This window comes from Carassius carassius, chromosome 42, assembly GCF_963082965.1.
Source record: "Carassius carassius chromosome 42, fCarCar2.1, whole genome shotgun sequence".
Lineage (NCBI taxonomy): Eukaryota > Metazoa > Chordata > Actinopteri > Cypriniformes > Cyprinidae > Carassius > Carassius carassius.
The window spans coordinates 19,162,040-19,175,944 of NC_081796.1; the positions used below are offsets into that span (position 1 = coordinate 19,162,040).

General features: G+C 35.5%; 2 protein-coding genes across 10 annotated transcripts in view; one reads left to right on the forward strand and one right to left on the reverse strand.

Moving 5' to 3' along the window:
- The first annotated feature begins 1,555 nt into the window (after window positions 1–1,555).
- LOC132124064 (tripartite motif-containing protein 55-like) lies at window positions 1,556–8,336 on the forward strand. 4 transcript variants are annotated; one of them, XM_059534841.1, is made up of 8 exons: window positions 1,556–1,856; window positions 2,182–2,351; window positions 3,691–3,865; window positions 4,805–4,900; window positions 5,948–6,181; window positions 6,658–6,680; window positions 6,755–6,949; window positions 8,025–8,160. In XM_059534841.1, the coding sequence occupies exons 1-7, from the start codon at window positions 1,584–1,586 to the stop codon at window positions 6,909–6,911; spliced, it is 1,128 nt and encodes a 375-aa protein (XP_059390824.1). In that variant the 5' UTR covers window positions 1,556–1,583; the 3' UTR covers window positions 6,912–6,949; window positions 8,025–8,160. The 4 variants fall into 4 exon arrangements, with proteins under 4 accessions (XP_059390824.1, XP_059390823.1, XP_059390821.1 ...); XM_059534840.1 differs by having other exon boundaries at window positions 8,022–8,157; XM_059534838.1 differs by having other exon boundaries at window positions 1,557–1,856; window positions 6,755–6,879; window positions 8,022–8,336.
- Window positions 8,337–9,870: 1,534 nt separating this feature from the next.
- Window positions 9,871–13,905, reverse strand: part of LOC132124241 (corticoliberin-like) — a 28,553-nt gene continuing 24,518 nt past the window's right edge. The window contains exons 1-2 of one of the 6 annotated variants that reach the window (XM_059535176.1): window positions 11,092–11,336; window positions 9,871–10,800 (exon numbers count right to left, since the gene is read on the reverse strand). In XM_059535176.1, coding sequence (XP_059391159.1) covers window positions 10,290–10,778 — 489 coding nt within the window. In that variant the 5' untranslated portion in view covers window positions 10,779–10,800; window positions 11,092–11,336 and the 3' untranslated portion in view covers window positions 9,871–10,289. Of the gene's footprint in view, window positions 10,801–11,091; window positions 11,337–11,857; window positions 12,384–13,905 lie in introns of those variants that run through there. The other 5 variants (XM_059535173.1, XM_059535174.1, XR_009426733.1 and 2 more) reach the window with 5 other exon arrangements.

Here is a 13,905-nt window from a genome sequence, read left to right on the forward strand (position 1 = left end):
CAAAAAAAAAGTCACACTTGTGTTGTTCGCGGTCAAAAATGACCGTTTGAAATGAATGGGGAATACACAAAAATACAGACAATTATTATAGACAGTAAAGACAATTATAGACTTTTTCTTAAATCCCTTCTGAACAATATGTGGCGATCTAACGTTACTCAACTAACGTTAATCTCTGCAGTTCTCTACGTTAGCTGTGACACTTGGAGAGTCTTTGGCCACTCAAACTCCTCATGGTGCATTAGGATGATATAGACACACGTCATTTTGCCATTTCCTAAATTTGTGAAGTCCAAAAATCTTTTGCAGCACATCAGAAATATATTCTTTGATTTGACTCCTTGTGTTCAATGATTAAGTGAATCTGGGCTTTGTGTTCTTCATTTGAAGCCAAGGCTGGACAATTTCATGTTCTTAGGCACCCTGGTGTGATAAAATAATAATAATAATAATAATAATAATAATAATAATAATAATAATAATATATATATATATATATATATATATATATATATATATATATATATATATATATATATATATATATATATATATATATATATATATATATATATATATATATATATATATATATATATATATATATATATGTATGAATGAATGGAAATATACTTTCATATTTTAATCATAAGAATTTCTAGGGGTACCAATCAATGTGGCCATTATGTACTAGAGAAAAATATTTATTTCCTAAAGAGATTTTCCCCCACTTTTTTCTTTTAATTCAGTTAAAGGTTTGACTTTGTTTACATTTTTAAATGAAAGATCAAATGAATAAACAATGCAGACTTATTTTCACAGCCTTCTTTGATCATTTATGCTAAGGGTTTGAGCGCAACTGTAGAGCTATATAGAAAAATAGTGGCTAAACCATGGAATTGCAGATTTGTTTTCTTTTTTTTACTCTCACCAGATGGCACTAATCCACTAATCTGCCTTCAAAAATTAGATTTTAAAGGCATCGTCTCTATTTTAACATGAAATACTGCCATGAAAAGTAATATAAAAATATTTGATTTGTTTTTATTATTGTTTTCAATGGAAAAATGTTATAATAATTCCATAAATATTAAATACTAGCATGAAATTCTCTCAAAATACAAAATAAAAATAGAAAACAATATTACTTAACAACGATATATGACATTGATTTCACTAAAAATAAATACATTTCAGGTGCCTGGACACTTTTGACCGAGAACAACACAAGTTTGACTAATTGCTAGACTAAAGGTGATATATATATATATATATATATATATATATATATATATATATATATATATATATATATATATATATATATATAATATTTGTCTATTGAATAATCCAGAATTGTTCCACAACGTCTAATATTTTCCTACATGTTATATCAACAAATGTATGTATTAATGTGTATTATATGAGTAATTAACGTATTTTTTACTTTCCTGTGTTTATTGCGTTGAAGAGATGCACGTTGAGTTAACTGTATTTTCATATATGGGCAAGTAAACATGACAACCTCTGACGTGTGGCTTTCTAAAAACAGCCTCGCTGATAGTGGGCCATGTCGTGGGGACATGCCAAGCCTCATTATAGAGGGTACAGACAGACGTTTGAGCAATGGAGAGGGCCTGATTTCACCCGTGTACAAGAACTGGGACAGTTTAATTTTCTCAATCACACGCGGTCTCATTCTCAACTTCATTGAAGCCGTAGTTCGTCAAATCAGGATGGACAGCCTGGAGAAGCAGCTCATTTGTCCCATTTGTCTGGAAATGTTCACGAAACCGGTTGTGATTCTTCCGTGTCAACACAATCTTTGCCGGAAATGTGCCAATGACATTTTCCAGGTACAGTTTCAATATTTTTTTTTCTTTGTCAACAAAAATATTTACGTATACCCCGTTTTAGAAAACAAATAAATGGTTTTATAGTGGTGTGGAGGTTTTTAGAATATATATATTTTTATGTTAATTGTTTTATGTATTACGTTTTATTTTACTGTAGTTGGTTATCAGAGTGTTGCTTCACCTCATTCGCCTTTTTGTTTAAAAGCAGTCTATTTGAGAAGTGCCTTACTCGAGAAGGCTAAAATATATATTAATATATGTAAATAAACAATCAATGGTCTCTTAAAAATTAGAAGCTTTATTAATTTGCTCTTCCTATATACAGTCCTCAAATCCATACCTTCCCAGCAGAGGAGGCACAGGGGCATCAGGTGGCCGTTTCAGGTGTCCATCCTGCAGGCATGAAGTTGTGTTGGACCGCCATGGGGTCTACGGTCTGCAGAGAAACCTTCTGGTGGAAAACATCATTGACATGTACAAACAGGAGAACATCAGGTTAGAGCTGGGTAACAAACACCTCAGGAAGCTCTAACAGGATGTCCACATGGTTTAACAAGATCCCTACATCAAAAGTCTTGAACAGATGATTTCTGGATAAACAGATGAAAATGTTGAAGAGAAATGTACAAATATAAAGCCCAGGGCTCCAGACTGTGAGTAAAAGGGTTCCTGAGATTTACATCTTTATGTTTAGTTTCTACTTACATATTCTCAACAGTGTTTTGTTGTAAAGATTTAATACATGGTATTCTAATTTAATATTATTGGTTATAAATTCTTCTGTTTAGGAGCCAAGAACTTCCTATTAATTTTTGTTCTGGTAATCTGGAGCTCTGTAGACTCAAAACATTTTAAATGTCTAAACTAATATGAAATCATGCTTTGGTGAATCATAATTATGACATAAAAAGTACTAAAAGATACAAAGTTGAAATTTGACGTAAAAAAGTCCAAATAAAGTAATTAAATGTCATAACCATGACTTTTTAACAAACATTCGGTATCATTATTATGATTCGCTAAATGATTCCTTTTCCAATGTGATGGAAATTATTTTCTGAAATCGATATAAAAGCTCGAAATTATTACAATAGTTATGAGATAAAAAGTCAAAATTATGACATACAAATTTAAAGTTAAGAGATTACATTTTATAATTATGACAAGTCGAAATTGACATAACAAATGAAAATAAGACTAATTATATTATAATGTCATAATTCCATATTGTAACTATAGTTACCAAAGCATTATTTTTTATTTTTATGTGTTGGAAATGGGCTTCCATAGTTACCTCGATTGTAGAGGTAATAATCCTTCAGCCTTTTAGTAAAAAACATAAACAAAACAAAAAACAAAGCAGACATGCTCTTTAGAATGAAATTCCCCAAGGCTGAATGATTAAGTTCTCCACCGCCCTGTCACTTTGCATCCCACTTAAGCGTTTCGCTTTATAAACTCCAAAAAAGCTTTTGAGTGAGAGATTCACGTTTTAAGACTCTATAAATCAGTCAGTGTTTTACACTGCAATTGACAGATTCCCTAGCGTCTATGTGGCTCCCAAGACCTGTGACTCAGACAGGTCAGAAGGCTAAGGATGACAGTCAGCTGGCAGCAAACTTATTTTTAGTTCCACCAGTCAGTGTTGAGTCTCTTAGGTGTAGTGACACGCATACCAAACCCACAATGTGGCCTAGTGAACTCTATAGTTAATTCATTAAGCATTAATTTGAAGTCCTGTTCACATCTGAGGCAAAACCGAAAGTTTGTTTTATTATATTGCTTAACCTCAGATGTCAGACATTGATACTCATGGATCTATTACTCTCTACAGCAGACTTTCTCCAGAGAGGAAGGTTGACCAGCCAGTGTGTGAAGTCCATGAGGATGAGAAAATCAACATTTACTGCCTGACCTGTGGCGTTCCCACCTGTTCTATGTGTAAAGTGTTCGGCTCCCATAAAGACTGTGAAGTGGCCCCTCTTAACAGTATTTACCAGACGCAAAAGGTAAAATCTCTTGCACTTTTGAAGCATAGTAATATTTACGTTTGTATTAATAAGTACACCAGAGCAGTGTTGGGGAAAGTTACTTTTAAAAGTAATGCATTACAATATTGCATTACTCCCTAAAAAATATGTTACTTAGTTACTTATGTGTTACGTTACTTTTGCATTACTTTTTAAATATGAGCAGGGCTTGATTGTTTGTTTTTTAATATAAAAAGTTATATTTATAGCAAATGTAAAAGCCCTTTCACACTAAAAAGTGTAATGAATAAACCTCAGGCTGAAGGAAAAGTACATTAATGTCTGTACAGTAGAACGCAGGAGAGCAAGGTTCGACACTCTTCAACACTAAAAACCAATAAAGCACAATTGTTAGTTTATCTAAAGTCATTTTTGCTTATTAGGTTGAACTGGATCATCAAAGGTTAGCAGCAAAAACATTAATTAATAAAATGAGATTAGATACATTTGTGTTATTTAACATTTAATTATTACAGGTCATATTCTGAGTTTGCATTTCACTGTTTTAGTTCATTTTGATGAATACTGAATCTGTTTTTTTTTGCCAGTGAGATTAATTAATCCACGTTCACATTTAGTCTAGAACTACAGTAACATTATGTTCTTATACTATGCCCCTGTGCTTCCAATGTCTTCCAACATGGGGACAGGAGACTTGTCAGTCAAGAAATGGAATAACACAGTAACTGGCGTTACTTTTTTGAAAAAGTAACTCAGAAATTTTCTTGTAAATTAAAAAGTAATGCGTTACTTTACTAGTTACTTGAAAAAAGTAATCTGATTATCTAACTCACGTTCCTTGTAATGTGTTACCCCCGATGCTGCACCAGAGTTTGCGTCAGTGTGTATGTGCTTGTCTGTGCAGCATATATTTTTACAGTTGTGTGTTAATATGCTTACGCACGTCCTCATCTCCAGACAGAGCTCTCGGATGGAATAGCAATGATGGTGGGCAATAATGACAGAATCCAAGGCATCATCAGTCAGCTGGAGGAGACCTGCAGAACCATAGAGGTTAGTCACCCTGTGTGGGGGCTTCTCCCTCCCCAAAGCCTGTCATAAGAGCAGGATTATTGATGAGGAACGTAAGAAGGCTTCCTCTGACAAAAGATACACACGCTCTGGCATCGACGAGCTAGGCAGGCAGGAAGCTGGATTCTCTCCAGACCTCACAGTTGCGTTCACAGAGACTCCATGATTGACAAGCAAGCAGAAATGAGCCGTCTCTGTTGAGCATATGGCTCTTGTGATGGAAAGTCATTGTGAGCAAGGTTGAGGGTTGGATTCGGTCGAAGGGAAGAAACAGGTTGTCAAACTACTGATTTACTTAAAATTTGGTGGTCCATAGTTAATGGTTTACATCAAACATAACGGTTGTGTTCCTATCACCCAATAGTTGCCTATAATGTGTCATTCTTGAGTGAAATTATGATTATGGGCTATATATCACTCAAAAGTTAGTAATCGGTACAATTTAAATGTTTTTAAAAGAAGTCTCTTATGCTCACCATGGCTGCATTTATTTGACCAAAAATATAGCAAAAACAGAAATACTGTGAAATATTATTATGGTTTAAAATAACTGTTTTCTATTTTCAAAGATTTTAAAATGTAATTTATTCCTGTGATGGCAAAGCTGAATATCAGCATCATTACTCCAGTTTTCACATGATCCTTCAGAATCATTCGAATATGCTGATTTGCGACTTAAGAAACATTTCTTCTTATTACTGATAATGTTGAAACAATTGCTGCTTCATATTTTGCTGGAATTTGTGATACATCTTTTTCAGGATTCTTTGATTAGAATAGAAAGTTAAAAAGAAAAGATTTATTTGAAATTGTGTTACATTATACATTTCCTTATTGTCAATACAGATCAGTTTTATTCATCCTTTCTGATTTAACGTATGAATTTCTAAAAAAAAAAATGTAATTGACCCCACATTTTTGAACAGTATTGTGTATATAATACACTTTTTTTTTGATTGCATACTGTACAGTTATGATCATGTATGTATTTTAATCTATATTATATTCACATTTGTTATATATTTACAGGATAATGGCAGGCGACAAAAATCCAAGGTGTGTGAAAAGTTTGACCATCTGTACACCATCCTGGAAGACAGGAAGACACAGATGAACCTGAAAGTGAACGCTGAACAGGAAGAGAAGCTGAATTACATACATGCCCTCACAAGGAAGTATGGAGATCATCTGGAATCCATGACCAAAATCATGGAGACAGGAATCCAGACAATGGAAGAACCTGAGATGGCTGTTTTCTTACAGGTCCTTTATGCCTACAACAGATTATAGAAACAGTATGAACACAATAATTGAAAACTTTTGATATATTTATTTGTTTAATAAAAAAAAATCGTATTTATTTCACAAAATAGCCTGGAAAAGTCATGGAAGTGAGAAATGGAATCCTTTTGTAAATATACTAGTTCGCTCTGCTCTAAAATAATTAATCATCTAGATAATTATTTTTGCAAATGCTTTTTGAGAAAAACATGCCTGCAAACCAGAATGAATATATTAGTCTGTCTGTTGAGGGTCTTATTGGAGGCATTCATACACTATTCATTGAAATTTTTTAAAGCCATGAATTCAAAAGACTGGCATGGAAATCCATGCCAGCGATGAATTAGATAATTAATAAAATAATAAAAAGTTGTGGGACCTTGTAGAAATTCAGTATATTTTATACATAATTTATGTTATCTTGTTGTGAAATAAATAATCTCTTTTTCTCCATACAGAATGCCAAACCCCTCTTGCAAAAGTAAGTGTTGTATTCCTTCTTCAACATTAATGTATATTTTGAACAAGCACATAAATCGATTTATTGTTTGCTAGAATTGCCGAAGCATCAAATACCTCGCACCTGGAGAAAGTGGAGCGTGGCTATGAGAACATGGATCATTACTCTGTGAGCTTCAAAAAAGAGGGCAGGGCCCTACACAATATCGACTTCGCTAGAGGTATGGCTCACCTGAAATGCTCATTAACCTGATTCAACTTGGACTATCAACATGTGTGGGTTTAAATCAGGTTAGCTGGTTAAATTAAGAAAATAAGGTTTTTTTTTCATGTGCTATTCAGAAGCATGTTTTCAGATTGTGATTCAACCAGTTTTGCAAGTGAATTTTCTAAAATCCACCAGAAATTTTATGTTGAAATTATAAGTATTGTATGTGGTCAGTATGAGGTTAATGTTATCTTCATATTTGGTCAAGAAAATACAACTTTTCCATTTGATATTTTAAAGGAATAGTTCACCTAAAAAATTACATTTGCTAAAAGTTTACTCACCCTCATGTCATCCAGTATATAGATGAGTTTGTTTCTTAATTGTTTTGGAGAAATTTTACATTAAATGTCTTGCCCACTTAAGGATCCTCTGCAGTGAATGGGTGCCATCAGAATGAGAATCCAGGCAGCTGATTCAAACATCACACGACTTCAACCCATCAAAACATTTTGTAAGGTGAAAAGCTGCATATTTATTGGAAACAAATCCATCATTAAAATGTTTTGCGAGTTGCACATGTGAGTTCTCTATTCAAAATATTGCTTTCTCCAATGAAAAGGTCGCCTCATCTGAAACAGGAGAGAAATATGCAGAGATCAAACATTGTTTATAAGCGAAAACAATTCTAAACAAATGTGTCAGTGGATTTTGATGTGAGAGGACAATACACAGTGAACTTTTTAACTGGTGAAAGCTTTTATGTACTAGTATTTTGGCCAGAAGCTACCTTTTAAAGTTAAAACACCTTAATTATTGTTTCTTACAAACACACAGTTTTCCATTTCACAAGATGTTAACTGACAGGCTGGAAACATGTGGATTACTTATGGAAAATTACAATAATCCATAAGTAGTCCACATGACTCCAACCGATCAGTTTGTAATGTTTTTATCAACTGTTTGAACTCTCATTCTGACGGCACCCACTCACTGCAGAGGATCCACTGGTAAGCAAGTGATGTAATGCTACATTTCTTGAAATCTGTTACGATGAAAACAAAATCATTTACATCTTTGATGGCCTGAGGGTGAGTACATTTTCAGCAAATCTTCATTTTTGTGTGAACTATTCCTTTTAACTCTCACTGTTAGCAGATGATGATGAAGAGGAGGAAGATGAGGATGAGGTGGGTGTCGATGTGGACTGCTGGGCAGGGCAGACAGCCTCGGGAGAAGTGGATTCACTGAATGAAGCCCTTCCGCCCCTTCTTCCCCCACAACCCCTGAGCACACGCAAACCCGCCACATCATCATAACTTCACAAACACAAATATTGATCCAACATTCATTTTGCAAGCTGTTCAAAACAATATGGACACCTACATCTTTCATGTTCTGTTTCTGTTTCAGTAACCCCTTAATAAAAGTCACTAGATGACTAAATATCAATGGAGATGACTTAAGAAACCTTTGCGAGGTTTGTGGTGTTGTTTACTGCGTACGGAGTGTTCACATGGTGTTTTCATTGCAGTTGGCACAGCAGTGGTGTTTGAGTTATGAATGATATGATTCGCTTTAAATATTCTCTGGATGACATTATTATTTAGAAACGTCAACAGAAAATAAAATGTTACCCTTATGTAATGTAGTCATTTGTAACAGATTTCATTCAAACTAACATCCAGTTCAGTTCTAAAAGCATTGGTGTATCACATATATAGCAGATGCCTAATCTACATGAAGAAACATCCGTGGCAAAGCATGGAAGTATTCACCACATCTCTTTGCTCAGAGTTGTCTTCCCCTGGTCTTGTAGGCAAAGAGTAAACAAGTGTTGTTTGCACATCTTGGATGTCGAGCTGAAATAACAGTGCCATCACATTGCGTAATCCATATATTCTGGCCCAGTGGAGGGTGATCAGTGACAGGATGTGCTTCTGGCTTCACACAGAGAACAGTTACAACCAACTTAATGAGGTCCAGGGAGCGAAACCCCAAAACAACACTAGTCTCACCACCTTCTGCAATGAATAAATCCTAGTGAAACTGAGTCTGTGGTGCTGCGTAAAACACAAGGTTGAAATGTTCTGAGTGCCTTGTTAGTTCACATCTGAGTTATTGATCAGATTTAGATATGCTTCACCCATTCAGTTTATGACACGCTTCAGTGAAACTACACCCAAGATCTCCAGTGCTGTAGAATGAGTCACCACACATCAGTTATTTGGTTTGGTGTGAAACGTTTCATTCATCACCAGTGTTTATACTGCATTTGATAATCAGTTGCCTTTGTAATCATGGTCTTGTCTACTCAATTTTTTCTCCCCAATAACATTTTGTCCAAAGCATGTGAATTATCTTTTAAAAGACATGCTGCCAAGTCCAGAAAAAAAATATTTTCTATTTAAATTTATGCATTTAGCAGACGCCTCACAGTGCATTCAGGCCATCAATTTTTACCTATCATGTGTTCCCGGGGAATCGAACCCCCAACCTTGCGCTTGATATCGCATGGCTCTACCAATTGAGCTACAAGAACATTATTTATTTATTATTACTATTATTATTATTATTATTGAGCGTTAGGAAGTAAATTGATTTAATAATTCAGTGTATATGTGCAATATCCTCTGAGGTACCTTGTATGTATTTATGACTTTTTTATTATTATTATTATTATTATTATTATTATTGTTGTTAGGTTCAATTTCCTGAAGGTAGGTGGTAAAGGTTAAACCAATCAGGAACAATGTGCCATATCTGTCAATAATCTCGGGATGACCCTCATTTATTAATCCTTAAAGTTATCAAAAAAAAAAAAAAAATATATATATATATATATATATATATATATAACAGTTTCCAGTTATCTTGACAACGTTTTAATGCATCGATAAATAAAATAAAAAAATTACGCAATTACTGTGAAAAATAAGTATATTTATTTTTTAATTATTTAATCACTTTTTCATGTCAATAATCTAGACAAGAAGTGTCAAACTGACTTTCAAAGTTTTATTGAAAAATATAAATATAAGACAGTCTCTTGCACAACAAAAATCAATGGTTGCTCATTAGTTTATTAACAAACTTAGACAGTGTACTGTATGTTACAATGAAACTCAAGTCTGTCAGATAAAATAATACAGTACTGGAAAATATTGTCTTTTTTTAAGAAACTCAAACGTTTTCTTCATCTACAGTTCTGAATGATCACTTATACAATAACATTGATGGAGAGTGCTAACAGTTTTGCGCTTCATATACACCTACTGTACTCTATTCGCCTTCATTGAGATATCTACAAATAAATAAGTCACCGGTATAAATAGATCATGATGGAAAAGCAGCACTATGGTACAGAATATTCACGCTTGTGGTAAATGTAAAAATATCTTTGGCTGATGGGTTTGCTCATGGTTACTTCCCGAATATTTCCATCATTTTGCGGTTGCTGTGCGCTTGCTGGGCCATTTGTTCGGCTCTGGCCATCTCCAGTACTTCTCGTAGCAGATGAAAGGTCAGATCCAGGGAAATTGGCGGCTCCTCCGACCTGCGCTCCCTCTCCACTGAATCGAGCGCCCGGAGCGCGTAATTGCCATCCAAGCGGCCGATGTTCCCAACTTTCCCCTCCAACAGATGCTGCGTTAACTGGAGCTGCAGTGCTCTTTTTGAATACTGGGATGTCTCGGGGAAGCTGTCGGCTGGGGATCGGAGAGGATTCTGGTCTCTGTTACCGAGCCGGATGAAGTACTCCTCCCCTATGCGTGCCATAACCGGCGGCGCCTGTCGCTCTCCATCGGGGTCCGCTGCTGGCTGGTTGGAGTTGCTTTCGATGGCTCTACATTCATACGGTGGTGGAAAGGCAACGAGCAGAGCCACGGTGGTGACGAGAAAATAAAGCTTCATGTCAAAAAGTGGCGAGGAGAATCTGCGGGAGAAGTGAGTCAATTATGCGCACCATTTCAACTTCTCAGCAACAGTTTTACGCACTCTGGGACGAAACTCAAATCATGACATATCCAATTAGTTTAAAATGCTCTTACAGAACATTTGCATTCATATTTGCATTGCACAATTATATATTTCTAAGTCCACTTGAGCATTTACGCGCGTCTTAAAGTTGGATAGCAGGGTGCCTCATTGTGCGCAAAACACAAGCACGCATCCATAGCAATACAAACTAACTAGAATAAAGATTATTATTTTAATATGCTATTACCTGACGTTTCCTAGTCTACCACAATATGACCGGTCTCATTCCAGATAAGATGTTGCGTACCTGTGCGTAATTGATATATCCTTGGATGGTTTTTGAACTTTACGAGGTGCGTCTGTCTTCCAGTTGTTGCCTACCAAGTTATTACTTTTAGGACTTCTTCAAAGGAAGGCTGGAGTTTGCATTTATATAGCCACGGTCAGCGACAAGTGTCACGCATTTAGTAGCTCGCGTCTGCGCAGAGGGGAGGGACAGTTGACTTGAATGAACGTAAGCGAACAGTTTTCGGTTTGAATGAGTCATCGTGGTGTGTGCGCGCTTGAGTGTGCATGTGTGTAAAAGAAGATGCATACAAACCATGGGTATTTTAGGATCATCTTGATCTTCTCTCATCTTTTTTTTTTTTTTTGGGGGGGGGGGGGGGGGGTATTCATATAGTATTAAAATGTTCTCAATTTTTTTTTAGCTTTATGCTTTTAAAAAATATTAAACGCATGGTGCGAATTATAAGACTCCGTAATCACAACTTCAATACTCTCAAAGGAAGTCAAAACTAAGTTTGGTGTGAGGGTTTAAAAAGCGCATGTTAAAAAGTTCCCTTAAAGTTAGATTTCAAGTTAAGACAGAATGCACTAAACAACAGAGGTTCGCGAACAGAAGTCTCCAGTTCAACCGAAGTAACCATGGCAAGTTAGCTCAGGGCGCCAAATCAGCCTTATTTGTGTTGCGCACGACGAACATCAACTGACAAAATGACACCAAATTCAAATTACTGACACCGCTCTTGAATTTATTAAATAAATCTTACGTGTTTGACCAAATGTGACTTTTCATTGACTGAATTTTAATATTTAGTCGCATTCTTGATCTTTGCTTAATGGCATATTCTTCATAATGACCAAAGATGCATTTTAAAGAGGTGTCACAGTAATCAATTCCATCTTATTTCCGCGCCAAAATCGATCAAATACATCACAGTAAAGCGCAGGTTGTTCAGTTCTTGCAGCCACCGGCTCACAGGCGCACGGGCGTGGTGATCTTCGGGTGATGCTCTATCGGGTGTCGCTTCCCCAGACAGCACAGACCGAGCTTCGGGTCCCGGACCGGTGATTACAGATGCGAAGCGGCGGGCCCACGTCACTCCCGCAGTCACTGCTGTCAAGGGCTGTCCTCCCCCTCGCTCTGCTCCGGCCATGAGGGAAGCTGGGAGACGGAACACTTGGCTAGAGCCCCTTCACACCTGCTTACAGAATGCCAGTCAGAAGGCGTCCCAATCAGCTTCTAGACAATACCTGCTAAAATGTGTAAAGAAATACCCAAAGGTTACATATTTCCCAAAAGATTTTTTTTCTTAACACATGATCAGTGAAAAATGCTGGCTATCAATCTCACACTAAAATTATTATTTTGATGTTGTAAATAAGATTAAATAGAGTATTTATTTGCTGTATACTATAGGCTACTATATATTTTCAAAATGTATTTGTAATTATTTGTGAATTATTCAAGCAATTTGTTGATGAATATTGTTAGTAAAGTCAATCCTATCCAAGTTGTTTTCAGTGTATGAGCTGTTTTATGATTTATTATTTTATATTAAGTAAAACACTACAATGAAATGAACATCAGTTCACATATTGGTCAAAATGTCTTTGTAAAATATTCTAGCAATAACTGAGCAAAATTGTTTTCAAATGAAATTCATTGAAAAACAGCTCATACACTGAAAAAAAAAGCTGTGCAAGAATTTGTTAGATCACAGATCACTAAGAAATTTTGACCTATGTTGAATTGATATTCAATTTATTGTAGTATTTTACTTTATTTTCTGTAAAAATAATAGAACAAAAACTGCTCATACAGTGGAAAAAAAAAGAGTTTAGGATTTTAGTAGGATTGTATTTCAGTGTATATGAAGTTTTAGATTATATTCTTTTATATAAAATAAAACACTACAATGAATTAAAGTTCAATAAATTAAGTGAAAATTAGGGCAATGTTGTGTGATATTAATTTTTGGATATGATCATAAAATCAAGAATTCTGGAGTAGGAGAGGCCGAAGGAGGGATACAGAAATTTGATGTGTTTTGAACTAGCTAATATTTCATGCTTATCTAACATAGTTCTTACGATAAAAGCATGGAATTTATGCCTGTAATGCTTTTTAAAAATAAAAGTCACTGGGTACCAATTTGCACCCTATTTGTGGAAAGTGCCATTACATTTATGATATGTGGGATGGGGAAGGCTCAGGGCAAAAAGGCTGATGGTTAACAAGAAGAGTGGATTTATCCCAAGAATAATTTTATTATGGATAATGACTGCATCCATCTACGATAAAGCTGACAGATGAAGAAGGCGGAAGACATCTTGGTTATATTTTGAGATTCCTCAAAGCACCTCCTGATCCACTCAAATTTACGCTGGTGATTCACTCTGTAAATTAATTATTATTATATTCACCCCACGTCTGTGTGATCCTAAAAGTTAGACAAAACACCTCTATGAAGCAATTCCTAACATTCATTGATGTTTCAGACTGAATACTTTTTCCACTGCGTGGGAGTTTTCATTCTGATTGATTGTATCAAATGTTCAAACAAATGATCAGGTCAAAAGCTTAATAAAGTAGAGCAATTTTCCTCCTCCCTTCAGGCCCCATGTCAAGTCCCATCACGACATGCGGCTGCTTTCTGTCACAAATGCAACTTCCCACCTTGCCGCAAAATTTGCTAATTTGCTCGTGGTCAACGATGTCACTGTGATTTCAAATCAACGTCTGCAAGTGGATCACAAAACACGCCACATGATGATG